We start from the raw sequence: 21,617 nt of genomic DNA, 5'->3' as shown, positions 1-21,617 counted from the left end.
CGTGTCTGTATTTTACCTTTTACTGCCGTACTAGTGGATGCTACTTAAATTGTATAAATTTCAAGCAGGAATTGAGAAAAACAAAAACATCAGTATACACAGGCTTTATTGAAAAGCAACCATCTGAAAACTCCCAAGCACATCAGTCTGCCTGCCTCTGAAGCCTGAGAAAATTGTCTTCAATGGATATAATGGGCTAAGCACGTGGCTGCGGTTCTTAAATGATGCTCTTTATAAAGCATGTTTGTGTTTTAAAACAAAACCTGCGTGTTGGTTTGTGTTGGGCGTGTGCGGAGGATTTGGGGTGTGCAAAATGAGATGAGATTATTATCTTTCTTCCTACACTTTTCCAAATACTATCTTTTTAATCTTCCTTCCTTCCTTCCTTCCTTCCTTCCTTCCTTCCTTCCTTCCTTCCTTCCTTCATGTCTTTCTTTCCTTCTTTTTTGAGACAAAGACTCATGTATCCATGCTGGCCTGAATTCATTACTCAGTCATAAATGATGCCTTGAACTTGATTCTTGTGCTTCTACTTCCCAATTACCCATATACTTCATTACTTCATAAATTATTTTATAACACTTGTTCACCCATATACTTTCATCTAAATAAATAGAGAGTCGTTTCTCTGTTTCCTCCTCATCGACCCTTTAGCCAGTTCTCCAGCTGGTCAGGGTCACCCTGCCCTGTTCCGCTGTGATCATCTTTACACGGGTGTCTTGTTTCTAATATTGCCTCAAATACAATTCACTCTCTACGTGGAGGCTGGAACAATCCTTTACACATAGAAAAGAGACTGCCCTTCAAACTTTTTCTATGACCCTGATCAAAGTACAAATTTCTCACAATGTCTCTGCTCGGCTGAATATTTTTTGCTCCATTGCTGCGCAGGTGTTGTATTTGCCTGTCTCTGTGTTTCATGGGTGTCTCGTGTATTGTCTTATTTTTCTGTTACCACAATAAGACACTGTGACAAAGGCAATGTTCAGAAGGGGGTTTATTTGGACTTATACTTCCAGAAGGAAGAGTTCCTGAGAGCAGAATGGCAACATGGAAGCTGGAGCTTGGAGCCAAGAGCTTTCATTTTGAAAGGCAAGCAAGAAAAACAACATGCAGACCCAAATGGGCACTGGCAGGTAAACTCTCAAAGTCCAACACTGCAGCTGCCTAGGCCCAGATCCAGGGTTATGACTTGACTCACCCCAACATCCATCCCATCTCTGACCTGCTGGAGCAAGTGAAGGGGCCTGACCCCACAGACTCAGAGCCGCAGGATCTGCACAACATAGGGCAACAACAAGATACCTAGGAAGAGATGTGGTGAGGACCCAGCATCGACGGTGCAGTAGAAACCCAGGGACTTGAACTAGACCAATGGCTCTGCAATGAACATTTGCAAGTAAAGTGGCACCAGATGAAAAAGGATGCTAAAAAAGAAATCCACACTATCTCAGAATTGAGTATAATAAAAGGTTATATATTTAGGGGTAAACTCACAGATCACAGTCCTCTGCTGGAATGGAGAACAGCAACCGAATCCAGCAGCCTGGAGAGAGGCCTGGTGCACGCTTTACACCAGAATATATAGTATACGAGGCCACACCCAAGTGGGCGGGCAACTTAAAGGCTACCAGCGATAGGAATTCCTACAGCACCTCCCCCTTTTGTTTAAATCAGAAAAAGCCCGATACAAAGTTATATACAATAAGAACAAATATCAGGTATAAAAATTAGAATTACAGCCAGCATAAACAATATCAAGTAAGAAACATGTGATAAATGTTTTAATAATTATCCTATCCTAATGAGTTTAAGTCTTGTGTTGCGGACAAAGGGATCTACAGTGTGACATACTGTATCACACTGCATCTCCCATGACAAGATTTAAAAATTTTTTTTCCTTTTCTATATTTTTTTCCTCTTAAGTTTTGTTTTGTTTCGGGGAGAGGCAGAGGGATGGAGGGTGAATGTGAAGGGGACAAAATGAATGGGATCAAGATATGTGATGTAAGCCGGGCGGTGGTGGCACATGCCTTTAATCCCAGCACTCGGGAGGCAGAGGCAGGCGGATCTCTGGGAGTTCGAGGCCAGCCTGGTCTACAAGAGCTAGTTCTGGGACAGGAACCAAAAGCTACGGAGAAACCCTGTCTCGATAAATCAAAAAAAAAAATGTGATGTAAAAGATAGAAAAACAAAACAGAAACTCTCAAAGACCTCTTCCAGCGACACCCCTCTTCCAACAAGGACATACCTCTTCAGTCTCCCCAACCAGCACCATCAGCTAGGAACTAAGTCCTCAAACACCCAAGACTCCAGGAGGTGGGGCATTAAGCTAGCATCATAGCTACTAGAGACCTGGCTTTTGTCCTGAGCATCCTGTCTCTGTACCTTTACCTGCCTTGTTGCCTTCTCGTAATGAAGCAGAGATTTTATTTCTTTCTCATAACAGAGGCTTTGTCTTCTAGTACCCGCTGTACTATCTGAGAAGCAATTATGACTCTCTGAAGTATTCTGACTTATCATTTGTCTCTTCAAACTTGGGTGATAAGAAATATGACACAGCCCATGTTACCAATACAAAGAAAGTATAAAGAATAATAGAATAATAGGTATTATACAAATCAACACTACCAGAGATGTGTGTGTGTGTGTGCGCACGCGCACACTCCCATGGAGTCTTGTACCCGAGTTACGTCACACAAGTTTGATGATTTATAGGAATCTTATGCCTAGCAGTAATAACTTACTCTCAATCACATTAACACAGCTTAATATGAAATATGAAAGATTAAAGCCTCTTATTTTAAGTCCCCAGTGTTAAACTTATAAAAATTTACACATGTATCAATGAAGAACTGGGAAATTCTGGAACCCAAGGAGGCTGGGTGAATACTTGCTAGCTTTGCCCCTAACATACATGATTGGACAAGTAATATTTGTTCTCCTTCCCCACCCCAAAATTGACAATGGAGATGATGTATGTTTCCTGGAGTTATGACGATGACTTAATCCATGACTATAAACAATCAGACCATGGTAGACACCCAGTGTTTTTATTTGCTCAATCTGAAGGAAACATGCCTAATACTACTTGGAGTTTTTCTCCATTTATTTGCTTGTTTGTTTGTTTTGCTATTACAATAACTTCATGAAGTATTAAGCAACCATTGTATTTTTCTTCTGTAGTTTATTGTCCCAGAGGGACATACAATTGAAAGTTTTGTCAAGAGTCATTTTGTCATCATTATCTATATATTCCATATGCTAAGATCTGTTAGGTAGATCACTTTTTAATTCTGAGATATTTAGAGATAAACACTACTCAGAAAATATCAGGAAGATATATTCAAGTTTGGATGGAGGATCTTGGACAGGGAGATATGGTTCAGTTGCTAAGGGAATGGATCTCTGAGCTCAGTCTCAAGGACCCAGATCAAGAGAGGCAGCAACAGGAGGACTTCTGGGGCTCTGTGAATGGGGCACTCTAGCTGAATTGGTAAGCTCCAAGTTCAATGAGAGACTGAAGAATTGAAATAGGGAACAACTGAAGACGATGCTCAACATTGTCCTCATGCTACCTCATGTACAAGGGCACAACATGCATGCACATGATAGTCAGACAGACAGACAGACAGACAGACATACAGATAGATAGATAGATAGATAGATAGATAGATAGATAGATAGGCAGATAGATGGTAGATAGATGATAGACATATGATAGATAGATAGATAGATAGATAGATAGATAGATAGATAGATAGATAGATAGACAGACAGACAGGCACAAGTAAGTTCTGTTATAAACAAATACATTTTGAACACTGTAACATAGCAGAGACTCTTCCATACGTTCTGTTGTTCAGTCCTTTGTTCCCACTGACATGGGACTCACTGTAACTGCTTTGTCAGTGAAGACACTGACCTCCTTTTTAACGATTCAGTGGGGGAGTGTTTTTAGTGTGTTTAGTCAGGTGGAGTTTTTGATTGCTGGCTAGAAAGTTAAAAATAAACATTACTAATAGGTTGCTTGCAACTTCATGGTTCTGGATATGAATTTTTGCAATGATGTGAAATCTTTGTCACCGACTCTGTGCCTCCTACCTGCTCATATTACTTTCCCCTTGCCTTTCAGATCTTATATCTACAAAACCATGGGAGGAGAATTGCCCCACAAATCTAAGAAAGACCAGTCAATATTTGTAAAGATCTCGAGAAAGAATTACGTCCCTTGTGAAAATATTTCTCTGTAGAAATTAAATTTCAAGGTCATCACTTAAATACCTCTAGTCTGAAGATTAATTGGCGCTCTAAGGAGCCGGAGTTGGTTTTTCACGTCTCATGCTCTGCAACCTGGGGTGGCAGGGAGGCCACACATAGCAACCAGAAAATGAGTAGTTGGGGTGGGGGTAGTGTCTTCCAGAGTGTTCACCGTAGACCACTAATCCCTTTTATTTATTGTTTATTCGAATAGATTCTGTATATCTTCATTGCTCTCAGAAGTGAGGCCCTCCAGTCTCATTTTCCAGAATGCTGGGATTTCAGGCCTATACTGTCATGCCAAGCTTAAACATCTGAACTCACAGAGACAGAATGCATAGGTTCAAGCCAGATGGGGAACCAGTGCTCAGAAGGGGACGTGGACAAGTGCTCTCATCCCTTACCAGGAAGCTATCTCTAATTGATACTTGCTTGCAAAAGAAAAATTAGTTTTCTTCAGTGGAGTCTCACTGGGCATCTTAGCCACATTATGCTAGGTTCCATGCCCAGCAGTAGACAACAAATGCAAAATGAATTCAGTGGTATTTGTGGAAACTCTTACATCGTTCACCTTGTTTGAGGTTTTTTGGTTTCTTTGTTTGTTTTGGGTTTTTTTTCCCCATACTGTTTTTTTTTGTTGTTTTTTTTTGTTTTTGTTTTTTTTTGCCATAATATACTTTTGCTTGTATATTATGGTTTGCAATTTCATGTTTTCATGGTTTTGTTTGTGTGTGTATTTTTTATGCTTTCACTTTTTCGCTTTCTTTCTTATTCTGGTTTCTTGGCTTTGTATTTGCATCTTTGTTTTCCAGAGAGAGAGAGAGAGAGAGAGAGAGAGAGAGAGAGAGAGAGAGAGAGAGAGAGAGAGAAGGCATGGAGTTGGATGTGGAGAAGATCTGGGAGGAGTTGGAGGAGGGGAAATCATAATGAGAAATACTGTATGAAAAAATAATTTTCAGCTAGAAAAGAAGTCTATTGGAAAACTAGTTAGGGGAATGAAAAATATCTCCAAGTACATATGCGGAGCATAGATTAGTGTGAAGTTAGCCCCTGGCTGCTCCTCTTCCCAATGGTCCTTGAAATACAGAGTGTTTTCTACCATTTATTCTCAAGAGAATTGTCAAACATGAGAGTTGCCAACATCTGCATTTCTTTTGTTCTCATATTGTGTCTAGAACATTCAAAAGAGCCCATTCAGAATCCCAAACTACCTCAAGTCCTTCTTGGTACTGCTTCCCAGGGAAACACCTCAGGGGAAAACAGTTTGCTTTCTCTCTCTTTCATGGAGGTATTCCTGGTTGTCCAGGAGAAAAAGTTTGCAAATAAATTCCCTGACCATCTTTTGAAAAAGAATTCATTTTGTTTTTCTCTGTTTCTTTGTTTGTTTTTGATTTTGACTATTTTGAGCCATAGAGAGAAAGAACATGAAGCTGGGTGGAGGAGTACGGAGGTAACAAGTATCTGAGAGGTGCTGGGGAAGGGAAAAGAATAGAATCAAAATAATGTTTTTTTAAAGCTAAAAGTAACATGTTCGTATCTTCTTAACACACACTCACATAATACATATACATGCACACACACAGAGGAGGCGGGTGTTAACACAAAATACTTTCTGTGAGACTTCTCAGCCTTATGTATAGGAGTAAGACATAAAATGATCAGTCATGTTTCTCCCCTGCAGCAGGATTCTCAGTGCTAAATGCGTAAATATTCCAGGCAAACTGCAAGCAGTTAGCCACCTATATGTGACTTCTCAGAAGGAGTTGCGACATCAGCATCCTTCACCCTCACTTCTGTGGACAGCCTCTGGCAGAATTGCACCCAGAGGTTTTCATGGTTCTCGGAAAACACTGAATTGCTTGGTTAGGGGAAGTTGTTTAGGTAGACTCACTTCCCACACTAGATCATTGATTTTGCCCATTCTATTTGGTAATAGTAAAACCTAGGCTTCCTAAAGAATGATATACTGGCCAATATCAAATGCTGTTCTTATGGGAGGCAAAGTGTGTGTGTGGTAGAAAAATCAGAATGCAAATCTATATTTAGAGCACATTGTTGCTCTTAAAACTTAGGTGTTGCAAGCAGAGTAACAATTAAATGCAGAAATGCATTAAGTAAGTATTGTGTTGTTAATATAGAAAGAAACATCAGGAGTTACAATGTATAAAATCAACATAGTGTTCTCAACTCTGAAACCACCTACAAGTGACCTTTTGAACACTGGAACCCTTCTACAAAATATTGAGCACACTGCTTTCTTCTAGAGGCATTTTGTGTTGGAAAGTCCTCTATTGTAATTCTTTCTCCAAACTTTCCTTTTTTTTATCCTTCACATGTATCTTTTATAATTGATCATAGCTTTTCAACCTTCCTCCACTGATTTATGTCATGTGAAAAAGACCTATGGATGGGGAGGGTGTTTTGATTGGAGTTAGTGGACAAAGCAGCAGCCTGACTGAGGATCAAGGAGAGGTGCCTGCTCTGCGTGCCCACCCATCTGCACTGGGAGCCTTATAGCATCATGCAGGGTGCAGAGCAGAGACCCTCTGTATTTACACATACATGGATTAACTACAGCAATTCTGCCTGACCACTGTCCTGCCAGTACAGCCACTGTCCCTTACATTCATCAAACACCTACCTAGGGGCATGCACTGTTTTCTCGGGCTCTGTTGAGAGAGTCTTTACCAGGTTGATGATGATAACAAGGCTTATGCGAAAATAAGTTGTACTAGAATCTCACTGGCATCCTGTAGGGGCTCCGTTCTCTCTCTGCTTATATCCTTGCCTACTTCATGACTTAAAGCAGAATCACACAGATTGCTACACTGTATTTCATTAAATGGAGAGACTGTCTGGATATAAGTAATATCCAATGCCTTGTTTTCTATGTAGTGTTATTTGGTTGCCAAAATACATCAATGTAAGGTAATCACAGTAGTTCTTTGAAACTCAGAAGGCAACCCACTTGCCACCAATTTAGTGCCAAAGTAAATAAAAGCATCAAATGGATTTCGAAGTGATGCTACTTTTTTGGCCAAAACCATTTGGTACCTTAATAAGTAATTTGGCTATGGAAGAAAGTATCTGCATAGGGTAAAATCATCTCAATTACTTTCAAACTAACTACCTCGAGTCCTAGAAAAATTTCTACTATTTTTTTCTTCACACACCACTGATACCACATTCTGGGTTCAGTTTGAGGCTCCTGTGAACTTCAAAATAAAGGAAATGTGAAGGAAATGGAAAGTATGTTTTTTTTTTTTTAAAAAAAACGTGGTATGAAGACACCACTGTGAAACCTATTCCTTTGTTGTGCTAATTAAAAACAACTAGTAAAAATATACATTATGGAACATAAGTAAATAAAGTTGCAAAGGAGCCACATCCTGTTTCTGCCAGGTTCCTATGGGAATTCCTAGACATTGTTTAGGTCCTGGGTGTGGAAACTGGTATTTATTTCTGAGTTTGATTTAATTTGTACCATTCTTTGTAATGATATTTCACTTGTATTCTAATAAATAAAGTTTGCCAGAAGATCACAGAAGATCACTGGCCTTACAGACCAGGCAGTGGTGACACACACCTTTAATCCCAGTAGCCACACTAGTTTGGCGTAGAAACCAGGGAACAGTGGTGCACACCTTTAATCCCAGCCTCTCAGACACAGTCTCATTCTGAGATTCCTGAAGTCAGGATTGCTATTTTGGACTGAGGTAGAGATCAGAGCCAGAGTTTGGCTGCTTTGCTTTTCTAACCTGCAGGTTGAACCCCACCTTCTGTCTCCGGTTTTTATTAATCGTGCTACAATGCTCCTACCTAATTCCTCAGGTTCTTTTCTGCTATCTTTCTACTCCGTAACTGAAACTGAAGCATGGCTTTAATGTTGTGTTCATATGAGAGACTCTTTGGAGGATAATAAAGAGATTGTGATAAGAAAAGTACAATAATTTTTGTCGTTGTTTTTCAATCTACGAAGTTAAAACAAATCTATAGTTATTTTAGTATAAAAAGCCCTTCATGTTTAGCTCCTTTAAAGAATTAAAAGCCAGGTGGTGGTGGCATATGCCTCTAATCCTCCCATACTTAGGAAGCAGAGGCAGGCAGATTGCTAAGAGTTCAAGGCCAGCTTGATCTACACAGTGAGTTCTAGGACAACCGGGACTATACACCAGGGCTACACAGCGAAACTCTGTCTCAAAAAAAAAACCATAAAAATAATGATGATGATAATTATAATGAAAATATGGAGAAGATGAAGGAGAAGAAGGAGGAGGAAAAGGAGGAGGAGGAGGGGGAGAAGGAGAAGAAGAGGAGGAGGAAGAGGAGGAGGAGGAAAATAAAAGAGAAAAAAACAATTTAAATAAATTATAGCAATGAGTGTCAAAGGCAGAAACATTCAGATACTTGGTCACTTTCTGTTGTTAGTACCAAGGCCGTGGTTATCTTTGCAAACCTTGGAGACAATACACAGGTCTGTGTTTTGAATGAGGTGAACGAATAACCGCCAGCAGCACACTGACCCACACAGATCATTTCCATGAGTGTGACTGTGGACGCAACACAGAGCTGACAAGAGGTGCTTATTTGAACAAAGAGATGTAAGAGAGTCTTAGCAAAAATAAGATTTATTTTAATTTTTACTTATAGACTTTGCAGAAATGGTTACACTCAAAAGTTAAAACCCAGATTCATGGTTTTCTTTTCAAGACTGGTGCTGCTGTTTTTGTAGATGCTCAGCAGCCACAGATTAGGGGATTGAACTAAAATAGAGAAAGGGAATAAAAAGGGCAGCTAAGCAGTGGGCAAGACAGCTCCGCGGTCTGAAACTCTGCCACCAACAAGAATGCCTAATGTTAGCCTCTCGATTCCTCATAACAAGAAGAAAGGAAGCATCTTCTGTAGGTTTTCCTCTGACTCCACAGGTGCACTGTGGTATGCACACACACACACACACACACACACACACACGAATACAGTGTAATATATGTACGTGTATATTTTATATACATTATGTGTATGTATATATGCACATGTATATATACGTACATATAACAAATATATTATGTGTATAGATGTACATGTATATATGTATATATATTTATACATACACATAATAAATATAAAGAACAGTCAGTATTTTGGCCTTTGTTCTCCAAGGTCAAAAAGACCTCTCAAAAAATTATCCATTATTTGATAAGAGTACATAGAGACCTCAGACAGCCTCATAACCCACAATTTAGTTTGTAATATGAGTGGTATTTAGTCGAATACTCAAGAAGGATTTACAGAAAAGAAAGTAAAATCAATGAGATGCAGAATGAAGTCAACTAACACTGTTTCCCCGTCAGTGAAGAAGAGCACCGATGAGCCAAGTCTAAGGTGAAAAAGATGAGTGTTGAGGTCGAAGGGGCAAAGACGGGACTGAGGTTGAGATCTTTGTATCCCCTAAGAGAACGACTGAGTCTTCGTCTAAAGAGGGTGGACAGCCAACTCTGAGTTTTGTGTAAGAGAATAATATAGCTAGGTGATTATTTACCATGCCTATTCTGAGTGTGCTGGGAAAAAATGTTTTTGGATGAGATGCCTAAAAGCTCTTTCCAATGTTGCAGACAAGAGACGCCTGCCAAGGGGCCTATGATTGGGGAATGATGGAGGGTCTGGAGGCATAGACCTGAAAACTCGTGGTAGAAAATCCACACTGTGCTATATTAACACTGAACTTGCTGTCTACTCTGCCATATTCTGTTTCAAAGCAGATCCTGGCATGCAGGAGCTCTCTTAGTGAAAGGCTGGAGGAGGGGGGACTCAGGAATTGATGCCTGGTCATGGCTGGGCAGTCTAGACCTCAAAGGAGTGTGGACATGAGCTTCCAGCATATAGGTATTTGATGTCTTCCATCCCCATATTGAAGATGCAGTGAAATAGCTCTGCTCGTGATTCTTTATCTTTAACAGCCAGCTGTGTTTCTGTTTAATTATATTTAAAATATAACACCTACTCTCAAAGATAACCACATTCAAACGGTGATGATAGTTGTCTTTTGAGTAACTGAACAAATTCCTGAGCGTTGTGAAACTCCACAGCTCTTGAGGATTCGACCATACACTAGATTGTGAATAGCCAGAACTGACGGTAATCTACAGTCAAATGCGTCCTTCATTACGTTGGTGCCAAAAGCATTTAAATCAATATGTCAGAAGTCCCACTTGCTAAAGGACTCACTTTGCTTTTGTGCCTCACAGTCCTCTGAGAGGACAGATGCTGTCTAGAGGGATGCTCACTCTATCTCACTGTTCACACGACCACATAAAATTTCTCAACAAAGCCAGAGCCAATTAAGTCTACAGACCACCCTTTCGGGTAGATATAGAATTGATTGACCCTTCTAACTGATACTGCCAAGATATTTTGTCTGCTGCCTTCACCAGGAGAAAAAACGATAAAACAGCATCCCAATTAGCCATGCTCTAAAGTAAAAGAGTAAAAATACAAGGAGAAAATGAAATAAAAGTTTACGTTATGAGTGATATCATTTAGCCAGGCAGGAATGGGCCCGGTTGAAATGATTGAGCTACAGAATATAGAACCCACATTATGTGAATACGCAGCTAATTTTTCTTCTGTTCTTCTCTGAGAGAGGCCAGCGGCTCATCCAAAATGACAAGTTTTGGGTTTTTACTTGTATGTTTTCAGAATCAGCCCAATAACCAAGGAGCACTGGAAGAATTCTTTAGGCTTCACTTGTTGAAACAGGATGCTCACATCATTTAAATATATTGTTTTCTGTTTAATCCTGGATTTCTTTTAGACTCCCTCAGCTATAACCAGTATGTAATTTGCCAGGGAAAATAGAATTGTTCTGTGTTAAGTACACATTGGAAATCATATGGTACAATATGTATGTACATCTAGTATATTGAAAAAAGCTCTATTTTCAAATCCAAATTTAAAACCAAGTCAATGCAATTGGGCATGCATTGCAGCATGCAGGTCCATTCCTTTGCTTAAATGGCATCTGGAAATAAGAGAATTTTTTTAATTCTTGCTTAAAACTACCAAATCTGAAAATTCGAATCATCAATTAAACTTCCAATAGAAAAGAACATTATATTTGATGACAGGAAAATCTAGAATTTTAGTTACTAAAGACAATATTCCTCAGAAGAGTAGCAGAAGGGGTCTTCCAGGGTCTGAAGACAGCCTCTTCAAAATCAACCACAACCAGACAACAGGAACGTTACCTATTGCTTATTTGTGTGCGCATGTGTGTGTGTGTGTGTGTGCGCGCGTGCGTGCGTGCACACGCATTTGCGTGCACATGTACAGATGACCAGAGAGCCAGTGAGGCCAGACAGCAATGGCAGTGTCAGAGAGCTGGGAGCAATATCGTCCTGGTAACCAGACTTCTGGGTCCTTTTCAAGAGCATCAAGCACTCTTAATTGCTGAGCCATCTCTCCCGACCTTATATTTATCATTTAATTGCACACATCTTCCAACCTCCTTGCCAATGTCGACGCTGGATGCATGCCTGGAGGATGGAGCTAATTGCATTTTTCAATCATCAGCCCATTCTAGACCCTCAACTCCTGTAGAGATGAACTTCTTTAGGACCGTACGTGAGGTCACTGCTCTACCTCCCTCACTGTTAACCAAATACCTTCTCATGTTGGTCTGCAACATTCTAGGCATTAAATGTCCTTGTATGTCCTTCCCTTGCTTATCCACAAACTTGGCTCCTCCTTGTGCCACCTCAGGTCCTCTTAATTATCCCCCCAAAACTAGCAATGTCCTACCCCCTGCGTAGAATGTCTACCCCCTGCATAGAACTCATGGGCTGTTGATTTCTTCCTTATATATTTGCTTACAATATGTTTGTCTCTTCTCATTCAATAAGTTCTAAAAGGATAGGAATTTTGTATTTTATTTTCTCTCGATCAGATTAGTAATGGGTATTGTGGTACACTGTCCACATCTTTCCTTCTTTCTCCCTGAGAGTGCTATATTCAGACAGCTCATCTGAGTCCCTCCTTCTGCTAGATATGTCCCAAAGAAAACCAACTGCCTTAACTTACTCTACCTTTGGTTGAGTCCCATGTGAGAGGTGATCAATAGTGGAGTATCACGGCTCACTCGCATCATCCCTACTGAGCAGAATTGGCAGAGGCCTCTCATCTCAGGAACGAGGCTGGGCTTGGCTCTGACTTTCATCTCCTGCATCAATTCAAAGCCTTTCTGTCCTTATCCCACTTCTTTACTCCTATAAATGCTATTGTTCTAAGGCAGGATTCACTAACCTTCATGTACAGAAAGGTTAACCTCACGGCAGCTCTCACTAAAAACCTGTCGATTGCAGATGCAGAGACAGGTCTAAGCAACTTGCTCAGAGCGGGATAGCTGGAAAGCAGAAGGTCATGCTCCAGTCCACGGAACCTTGAGGTCCAGATGTGTTGTGAACTGATGTGGGATTCCCCCTCTGTATGCTGTGATTACCATTAATGAATCAAGAAACTGCTTTGGACATATAGCAGGGCAGAACTTAGGTAGGTGGGGAAGACGGAACTGAATGCTGGGAGGAAAAAGGCAGGGTGAGAGAGAAAAGCCTTGGAGCCACTGGAGACAGAAGCTGGGAATTTTAGCTGGTAAGCCACAGCCATGTGGTGATATACAGATGAATAGAAATGAGTTAAATGAATGTAAGAGTTAGTCAATAAGAAGCTAGAGCTAATGGGTCAAGCAGTGATTTAAATAATATGGTTTCTGTGTGATTACTCCCCCGTCTAAGCTAGCCGGGTGGCAGGGAACCAACAAGCAGCCCCTCCTCCAACAGTGAACTGTTGCCTTGTTGTGTGATTCTCATCTTCATAATATGTATTTCGTTAAAAATGTAAAGGCCATCAAATACCATAGACAGAATAGTTATAGAAGACCGACGTGGAGAACGAAGGGGAAAGAACAGAAGAGAATGGGTACCAATCATAATCCTTGAAATGCAAGTACAACATGGGTAACAGACAGTAACATAAACGCACGTTTTTTTGTTATGATTGAAAAGAGTGTGTGATTTAAGAGAAAAAAAGCAGTAATGGGAGAGGATAAAAAGGCGGGTTAGTAAATTTCCCAAGAGTTTTGGTAAAATTTATAAATTTATGTAAGCATAGAAAATGAGGTCTGGTGTAGTTATTGCAAGCAACTGCTTTGAGAGGTAGACTAACCCTGAGGTCTATAGGTTTCTTTCCTTCTTCAAGTTTGAGAATTGGGTTGGTTGCCATAGTTACTGTAACTGGGGTATGATTAGGTCGGCCATCCTTTTTACCTGCAACTACACATTTGGAAGTTCTTGTTGTGTTTAAATAAATTAATGTTATAATGGTGAGTTTTAAAACCGTAAAACATTTACAAGTAATTACATGAGCATGCTCATGGACTTTTCTAACTCATATTTGAACCTTTGTAAGAACTGGAAGACAATTTCCTACCAATTTTTAATCCTTTGTTTCTAAAAACCCCACAGCCTCTTAGAAAATGGCAATGCTTATAGCCCTGATGGGAATGCTTTCTTGTAAAAATATTGATTAGCCCATATTGACATCCCTTCCACATTTTCATTTGATTTTCAGTAGAGGCAATATGCCTGCCACTTCAATTTAAGAACAATTATTTTTGAGAATTTTTTATTATTTCTTTCATATCACATAATCATAGTTTCTCTGGGTGTTTCCTATCCATCCTTTGTTTCAGTTCTTTGATTTCTGCTTTCTTCTACCAGCAGAGCCTACTGTCTTGCTAAATAGAAGAAACTCTATTGAAGTCATAATTATTGTCATTGTTTTTTATTTTGAAATAGAGTCTTGCTGTGTAGATCAAGTTGACTTAGAACTTGCTGTGTGTGTAGTTCAGTTGATCCTCTTTATCAGCTTCTCAGAGTGCTAGAATTACAAGCTTTGAACTGTCATGCCTCGGCCAGCATCAACATTTTTAAGTCATGGACTTAAAGCTACTAATTGAGTGACTCAAGTTATTCTTATGAAATTCTTCATATAAATTATGCTCTCAGAGAAAATAGGAGTTGGAACCAAAGGTAATGGGTATTCCTGTAACTCCATTTCTAATCTCACAGGGTTCAAATTTCTCTGCTCTTGTTTATTAGGATTGTCTTCCCTTAAGTGGTGTGAGCCTGTTTAAGCAATAAGATGATTGACTCTTCAAGGAGACTGAAAATACAAAAAAAAAAAACCTTAATAGATATTATTTAAGCCAATTAAAAATCTAGAACTACAAATCTCTGGATATTGAATTCAAAACCACGTCTACCATTCTGCACAGGATTATTAGTGTTCCTTCCCTGCCATTTTTATAAACCCAACTGGATCACTTGGAAAGGCTTGCTGCCTTCATTCCACTCTCCCAGTCAATGCAGACCTTCAGAAATGACCACTGCTCTCTTTAAATGGAAATCATCTTGATTTGTCTAATGGTTTTCATATGTGAAAACAAATTGCTCCACAGCTGTTCTCGTAGCCAAGGCTTCACCCTCCTTCACCTGCCTTTCCATCTCTTTCATTGTTTCTCTTTCTGTCCACTTTTTATATTTTTTCCCAGAGTTGCCATCCATGACATCTTCCTCACTAATTCTGCTCCTCTTGCCTTAGTCTATCGCCCTCTTGTTTGTTTTTGAGATAAAGAGAAAGAAAGATGGATCCAGAGCTATGGAAGTCAAGACTCCAATTGGGGTTTAGATGGCTCCATGCCCATTACTAGGCAGGAGAGCAGCTCTTGGGTGTGGGAGATGAAAAAAAAAAAAAGGACTGTTCTTGTTTGCTTCCCTCTTTGTGCCTTGGAAGACCTCAGTTCTTTTTTTTTTTTGGGTTTTTCGAGACAGGGTTTCTCTGTGGTTTTGGAGCCTGTCCTGGAACTAGCTCTTGTAGACCAGGCTGGTCTCGAACTCACAGAGATCCGCCTGCCTCTGCCTCCCGAGTGCTGGGATTAAAGGCGTGCGCCACCAGCGCCCGGCAAGACCTCAGTTCTTGTGCGATTGCTGGGATTCTGTATCCAATCGCTCTTCTGGCTGGAGCTGCTCACCCCTGTTGTCTGTCAGACTTTGGCTGCAATGTGAACCCAATGGGGGGAGAAATCATTGTGGAGTGGATTGGGTTTGCCAGACTTGGCTCTGACCGTAACTGAAGACGGCACGAAAACGCTGTTGAGGCCAGGGAGGAGTACAGCAACATGGAAGAGAAAATTACTAACCTCTAACATCAAAGCATTTTATGAAATGAATATTCATTTCTTTTATCTCCAGTGTATTTAATGCTTTATTTCTGCGGGGGATTATTCTCTTTTATAATCAGCATCATAACTTCTCCCATTGTGTAGAGAGAGGAGAATTAATATGTAATCTCTCTGAGGATAATAAACGGTCATGATTGACATCACAGATGCCAGAAAACTTGCCACAGTGCCTAGGCAACACAAGACTTCAAATCAACCAATTTACCTGAGGTAGGAAAAGACTCTTTAAACACAACTTTTGAGCTCTCAACTTCTTAGGGTGGTGCACCAGCTTGTATCAGCCCCCTAAGCCGTAATGACTGAGATTTATGTTTCATTGACGCGTCATCATCCTTCCTTGTTTGTGCCAAATTGTGTACGAATTAAATATTTTAATTACTGAAATCCTGAGTAATATTATATGAAGGCAACTGGAAAGGGGACCTTTGCACTGAGTAACAACAAAAATCTAAATTGGCTTTCTGCTTTAAAGTTATCATAATATTAATTACTTTGAAATTCAAATACCAGATACGAATTCAACTTGCTACTGTGCATTTCTCACATTTATCCATTTAAAAGTTCTCTTAGAGGCTGTTGCAATGTGTGTCTGTAAAATCAGAAAACGAGGCTGAGGTGGGAGGATCACAAGTTTGGGGACAGCTTGAATATAAAGAAAACTTCCTCTCAAGAAACAGAACAGTGAAAATTTCCTAAAAATGTAGAACTCTAAAGTGCGTATGTTAGCTATGTTTTTACAAAATAGCAATATACTGTTGAATCTATAACATGTATCTCAGATAAACATTTAATTCCACAAATACTTCAGACCTCTGAGAAGATGTCATAAGAAGTTGATTATGGACACTGCCTCAAGTACAACAGGACAGCGCATCGGCAAATATTTTAGCTGTTAAAATATAGGTTTCAGCCCGGCAGTGGTGGCGCACACCTTCAGTCTCAGCACTCGGGAAACAGAGGCAGGTAGAGGGTGATCTCTATGAGTTCCAGGATAGCCTGGTCTACAGAGTGAGTCCCAGGACCGCCAGAGCAACATGAGAAACGCTGTCTTAAAAAGACAAAACCAAAACCTAAACCAAACAAACAACAATAACAAGAACAAAGATATGGGTTTCATTTTGGACCTTTTCTCTTTAGGAACTCGGTGAGAACGAAAGCAATCCAAAGCTACCGTAAAAGGGAATGGAGAAAACTATTCAAAGCCTCGTGTTTCTAAGATAGCTTAAAGACGCAGAAAAGCGGCGGCTAGAGGATCCTTCCAGCACCCACACAGTCCTAGATCTTGAGCGGAGGATGCTTTAATACTTTCCCTTCCTCGGTATTTGTTGCCTAAGGAAGTCTGTGGGTAGATAGGAGGTGATTAAGCCTCCTACACACCACTTTCTTATTTACAACACTAAATCTCCATACCCATACATATAAGCACTGGCATTGCTAATCGTATTCAGTTGCTTCTCAAGTTCTTGGGCGTGTGGTCCACGCTTCATCTCCTAGCACACAAAACATGAAGTTATGGTTTGTCACGAATGTTTTCCGAGTGCAAATCAATTCAGAAGGAATACTGACGCCGACGACTTTTTAAAGAGTTTTTGATGAGAAGTCTATAACTCTTACGTATGAAGCTAACAATGCAAAGTTTTTTCATAAGTTTTCTTGGACACCATCAGATGAGGATACAGACCCTGAAGTGGCCTACCACTCATCACCATGTCGGGTAATCATTCCTAGTTCCTCTGCAGAGGGACCCAAAATAATTCCTAGCTCCTCTTACAGAGGGACCCAAAATGAAGCTCATGTTGGAGACACTGTAAACACATTTTTGTAACAAAGTGAACAATTTCAAGAGTTTGATCTGAACAGTAAAATAGTTAAAACCTTCTATAAAATGTATCCAAACAACATTACAAAACCTTTGTATCCATTTTACTGAGGATAAAAATTTCCCTTAATCATGATAAACAACAGTCATGCCCTGTGCATATGAGTAAGGGTTAAATTATTCTTAAAATAATCACGTCTAATATGGTTTCTAATTTCTTTGCTAATATGAGACTCATCCATTTCAAAAAACATTGGCCAATTTAAAACAGGTAAAACTGATACTTTTTTTTTTTTAAATGAGTTTAGCCTTGAGGGGCCTAGCCATTTCATTACAGCCCCGACTCCTGGCAAGTGTTTGTAGGCACATTTGCTTCTTTTATTAGTCCTATCAATGCTCTCCACTGGAGACTCACAGGAACTTTTGTCAGAGAAGACATGGTAAGCACAGCTATCAAGCTTCCACGGCCCTTGCAAAGATGACCCAGTTCCTACAATTCACATTAGAACAGGCACAGCGTGTTCAACCACCTGCAATCCATTCCAGGGATGACCCTGGGTCAACTGAAAGCTTCAGCCTCTGGTCTTTAGAGGATCCCTTAGTGCAAAGACAGTCCATCCTAAGGATGTGAGCATCGGTAAACCAAACCCAGTTTTGACAACTCCAGGGCTATACGATCTGCACTTGAGTTCATCTTTGTCAATGCAATTACTAAGCTATTTGGCATCTTAGAATAAACAGTTTAAATAAAATTCAAAACTGCTGGTACCATAGAATATAATAACATACAAGCTGGGGAAAAGCAATCTGGCCAACATCCCAGTTTTTTCTCTAATTTAAAACGTTTATTCATATTGCTAAATTTTTTTCAGAACACTTATTATTTCAAAGATTAGACCTCAGAATTCAAAGAAGTGGTTTTTCAAGCCGAGGGTCTCTATTCCTTTAACAAACCTCCATCTCCAAAACTACTTACTTTACGATTCAAAACAGTAGCCAAAATACAGTTATGAAGCTACAATGAAAATAATTTTATGGTTGGCGGTCACCACAACAGGAGGAACTGTATTAAAGGGTCACAGCATTCAGAAAATTGAGACCCACTGGTTCAAAGGGTTATATGCCCTATTTCTTAAAAGTAAGTATATTTATGAAGCAATTGGGTCAGGTATGGTAGTTCCTGTATGTAGACTTAAGATTTGGGGAGCAGAAGCAGAAGTAATGCTCCAAGTTCAAGACCAGCCTGGCCTGATTAGTGAGTCTGTCTGGGCCAGACTGGTTACAAAGCAAGACTCTCTCTCAGCAACCACAATAATAGTTTTTGTTTGTTTGTTTTAAGGAAGCTCTAGTTGAAAGGAGTTGTGAAGAAGAGAGAGCGGGTGAGAGAGGAGAGAGCACAACAAATCAGGGACAGAAAGGTGTTTCCCAAAGGTGTGTGCCACTGCTTAGGGACCATATAGCCAATGTCAGGCTGAGAGAAAAACGGTTTCTGTAAGAAGCAGACAGCCTTAGTCAGATGGCAGGAGAGCACAAGGGCCAAAATGGTTGACTCTAACAGGAATGAGGAAGGACGGGTATGGTTTTGCTTCCACTTTCTTGTGCTATTATCCACAAATGAAAACCAGGAAGTGCTACTGGCACAGACAGCCCAGGTTATTATTTCAAAACCAAGACAAGACGCACATTGGGTGGGGACAGTGTGGTGAAAACTCAGCTGGATGGCGAAGGCATTCTGTGTTCTGTGGCCCATTTCTGTTTTCTTTATAAACGTGATAGCAAAGAACAAGACTCGTTGGGTGGGCAGTGGAACAGCTCAGTCTCAACAGAGTGACTGTAAGAACAGTCTGCAAATACAGTTAGCTGTTCAGAAACTGGACAGAACTCTGCACAGAAACAACTTCCTACTAAAGCAAGATCTTAAAATTGGACGGAGTTCTTAGTATTTCAACGGCAGAGCATCTGCTAAAGTCACTGCCCTTTTCCCATCTTTTATATTAAGATTTAATTTGTTTCCCAGGTTCCCCTGGTCAAAGCCTCCAGGAATCTCTCTTCAGAGTACTGATTTCATCACCTAGGGAGGACGAGCAACTCGATTTCTTGGGAGTAAAGAAAGCCTGTTGAAGAATGAATGGCGGTCCATGGCCATGTAATGTCAAACATGGTCTGTATTTGAGTCATGACTTTTAGTTTTAGCCCATCTGGAATAATGTTGAACGTCAATGTGCAATTCTGTGCTTTCCAGGGGCAGCTCATTTGAACTGTTAAGCCTTTCTCTTTGTAAGACTGAAATCTCCTAGACTAGATAAAGCTTCCAGCATTGTGTAGCAATCTTCTTGAACACAAAGCCCAACTTTATTGTTTCAACACCTTCTAGATTTGCTAAGAGTTAGGACATAATTATTTTACAAAGCCTAATAAATCGTTGAGGTGATATTTATATTTCAAATCAGTTTTCATGTTATCAATCTTATATTTCGGGATTTGTTTTTTACTTATTTAGTGTCTATAAACATTTGGGGAAGCCTTTAGGGTATTTACGAGGAAAGTTTAAACTGAAAATAAAGTATCTTTGATTGCAAGCATATAGGATGTAAAGTTTCTACTTTTCTCTTTCATACTTTAAGTAAAGTTAAGTAATCAAAACATACATCTTAATTGGCTGGGCCCAATAAGATACAACACATATGTCTTTAATTCCAGTGCTCAGGATGCAGAGGCAGGTGGATCTCTGTGAGTACAAAGTCAGACCGGTCTCCATAAAGAGTTCCAAGTCTGCCAGAACTACACAGTGGACTCTGTCTCAAGCAAAGCAAAGCAAAGCAAAGCAAAGCAAAGCAAAGCAAAGCAAAGCAAAGCAAAACAAAACAAACAAAAATATATCTTATTTTATTAAAATTATTTTTACATTAATTTCACCTTGGAAGAAAAGATAGAATTGTGTTATCTTTGACTTAACTTTTATTTTTTCATTTTTAGGAACTAATATGTCTTGACTTAAACTTAAATTTTGAAATAGGAAATCATTTATGTGTTAATGTTAGTACTTAATGGTTGAGGGCAATATTATGTTATTTAAGAACCAAATATTTGAACATTTTCTCCATGAATTTCTTCTCTCTTGCTAACCACATCTACAATTTTGCATTTTGAGGTTTCGGCAGTGTTTGTACGTGTTTCAAATTTATCCACTCTTAAACCAATACTTGAAGGAGGAAGATGAATTGAGATGGGCATGATTCATGAATAGACCAAAAAACAAGCATGGGATATACAGCAACTAAACTCAGAAAACAAGTTTTTATATAGTTTTCCCTTCTTAAAAATCCAAAACTTAGATTTCTTTAGATTTCTGCTTGAAAATAGCATTAATAAGCATCCACAGTAATTCACCAAAATCTCCAAAAATACAGAAAAAGAACAAGTCCTACCTCCATCTCCAGATCCTGATCCCGCATCTAGAAAGGAAAAAAAATGACAGTTCATAATCACCTGAAAAATGTATGAAACAACGGGTTTTATTGGGGCTGTTTTGCATTTGAGATGGGGTCTTCTGTAACCAGGGCTGATTTAAAGTTTGCTCTGTAGAGGGGGGTGTCCCGAATTTCAGGCCCTTCTCCTGACTTCACCTGCCAAGTGTGGGGATCACAGAACTCTATCATTAGCTTGCTTACTATCTCAAGGCTAAAATATCATTGGTGCTATTAGTAGTATTTAATTAACATATTAACATATTAGTAGTATTTAATATGTTAACATCTAATCTCTCAACTTAATCTAATTCCTATTGACATAATATGTAAATAAGATACAGTTTTGAATTCTTAACTTTTATGAAACCTGTATTATACAGCTTTGGAAAAATCCTAAACTTGACCGTTCTCCCTGTTTTAATTTTGATCAGGCTGAATTTGGAGACTTTGACATAAAGAAAGAGAAAAGGAGACACTTCCGTAACCATATTTTGAAAATTAAACAGTATACGTGGCAAATAAGCACATAACGAAGACTTGTATGCTTGCAAATTGCTCGTAAACAAAGATGAAAAGAGATAAAGGGAGCACTTTGCGTGACGAGATGCTTCTCCAGACCACACATACTGAGGAGTCTATCTGTAGATAAATCGCTGTGTCTTAAATGGGTTGAAGTGAGTTTAACTTTGCCTCTGTGCTTACAATGGAACAGACACTAAGAGGAATTGGCAGGAAAATAGTCCTGTGTTGAGTTTCTTACTCTGCTTCCTCCTGC

At 39.6% G+C, this 21,617-nt stretch overlaps 1 protein-coding gene across 3 annotated transcripts in view; it reads right to left on the bottom strand.

The window, feature by feature from the left end:
- The window catches only part of Tmeff2 (transmembrane protein with EGF like and two follistatin like domains 2), a 265,542-nt gene that overhangs the window by 227,549 nt on the left and 16,376 nt on the right, over positions 1–21,617 (bottom strand). For all 3 annotated transcript variants that reach the window (XM_057758744.1, XM_057758745.1, XM_057758742.1), the window contains exon 4: positions 20,801–20,827. In XM_057758744.1, coding sequence (XP_057614727.1) covers positions 20,801–20,827 — 27 coding nt within the window. The remainder of the gene's footprint in view (positions 1–20,800; positions 20,828–21,617) is intronic.

The sequence above is a fragment of the Chionomys nivalis genome, chromosome 26 (genome assembly GCF_950005125.1).
Source record: "Chionomys nivalis chromosome 26, mChiNiv1.1, whole genome shotgun sequence".
NCBI classification, from domain to species: Eukaryota; Metazoa; Chordata; class Mammalia; order Rodentia; family Cricetidae; genus Chionomys; species Chionomys nivalis.
Note: the sequence above shows the minus strand (reverse complement) of the source record. Positions and strands in the feature narration are given on the sequence as shown.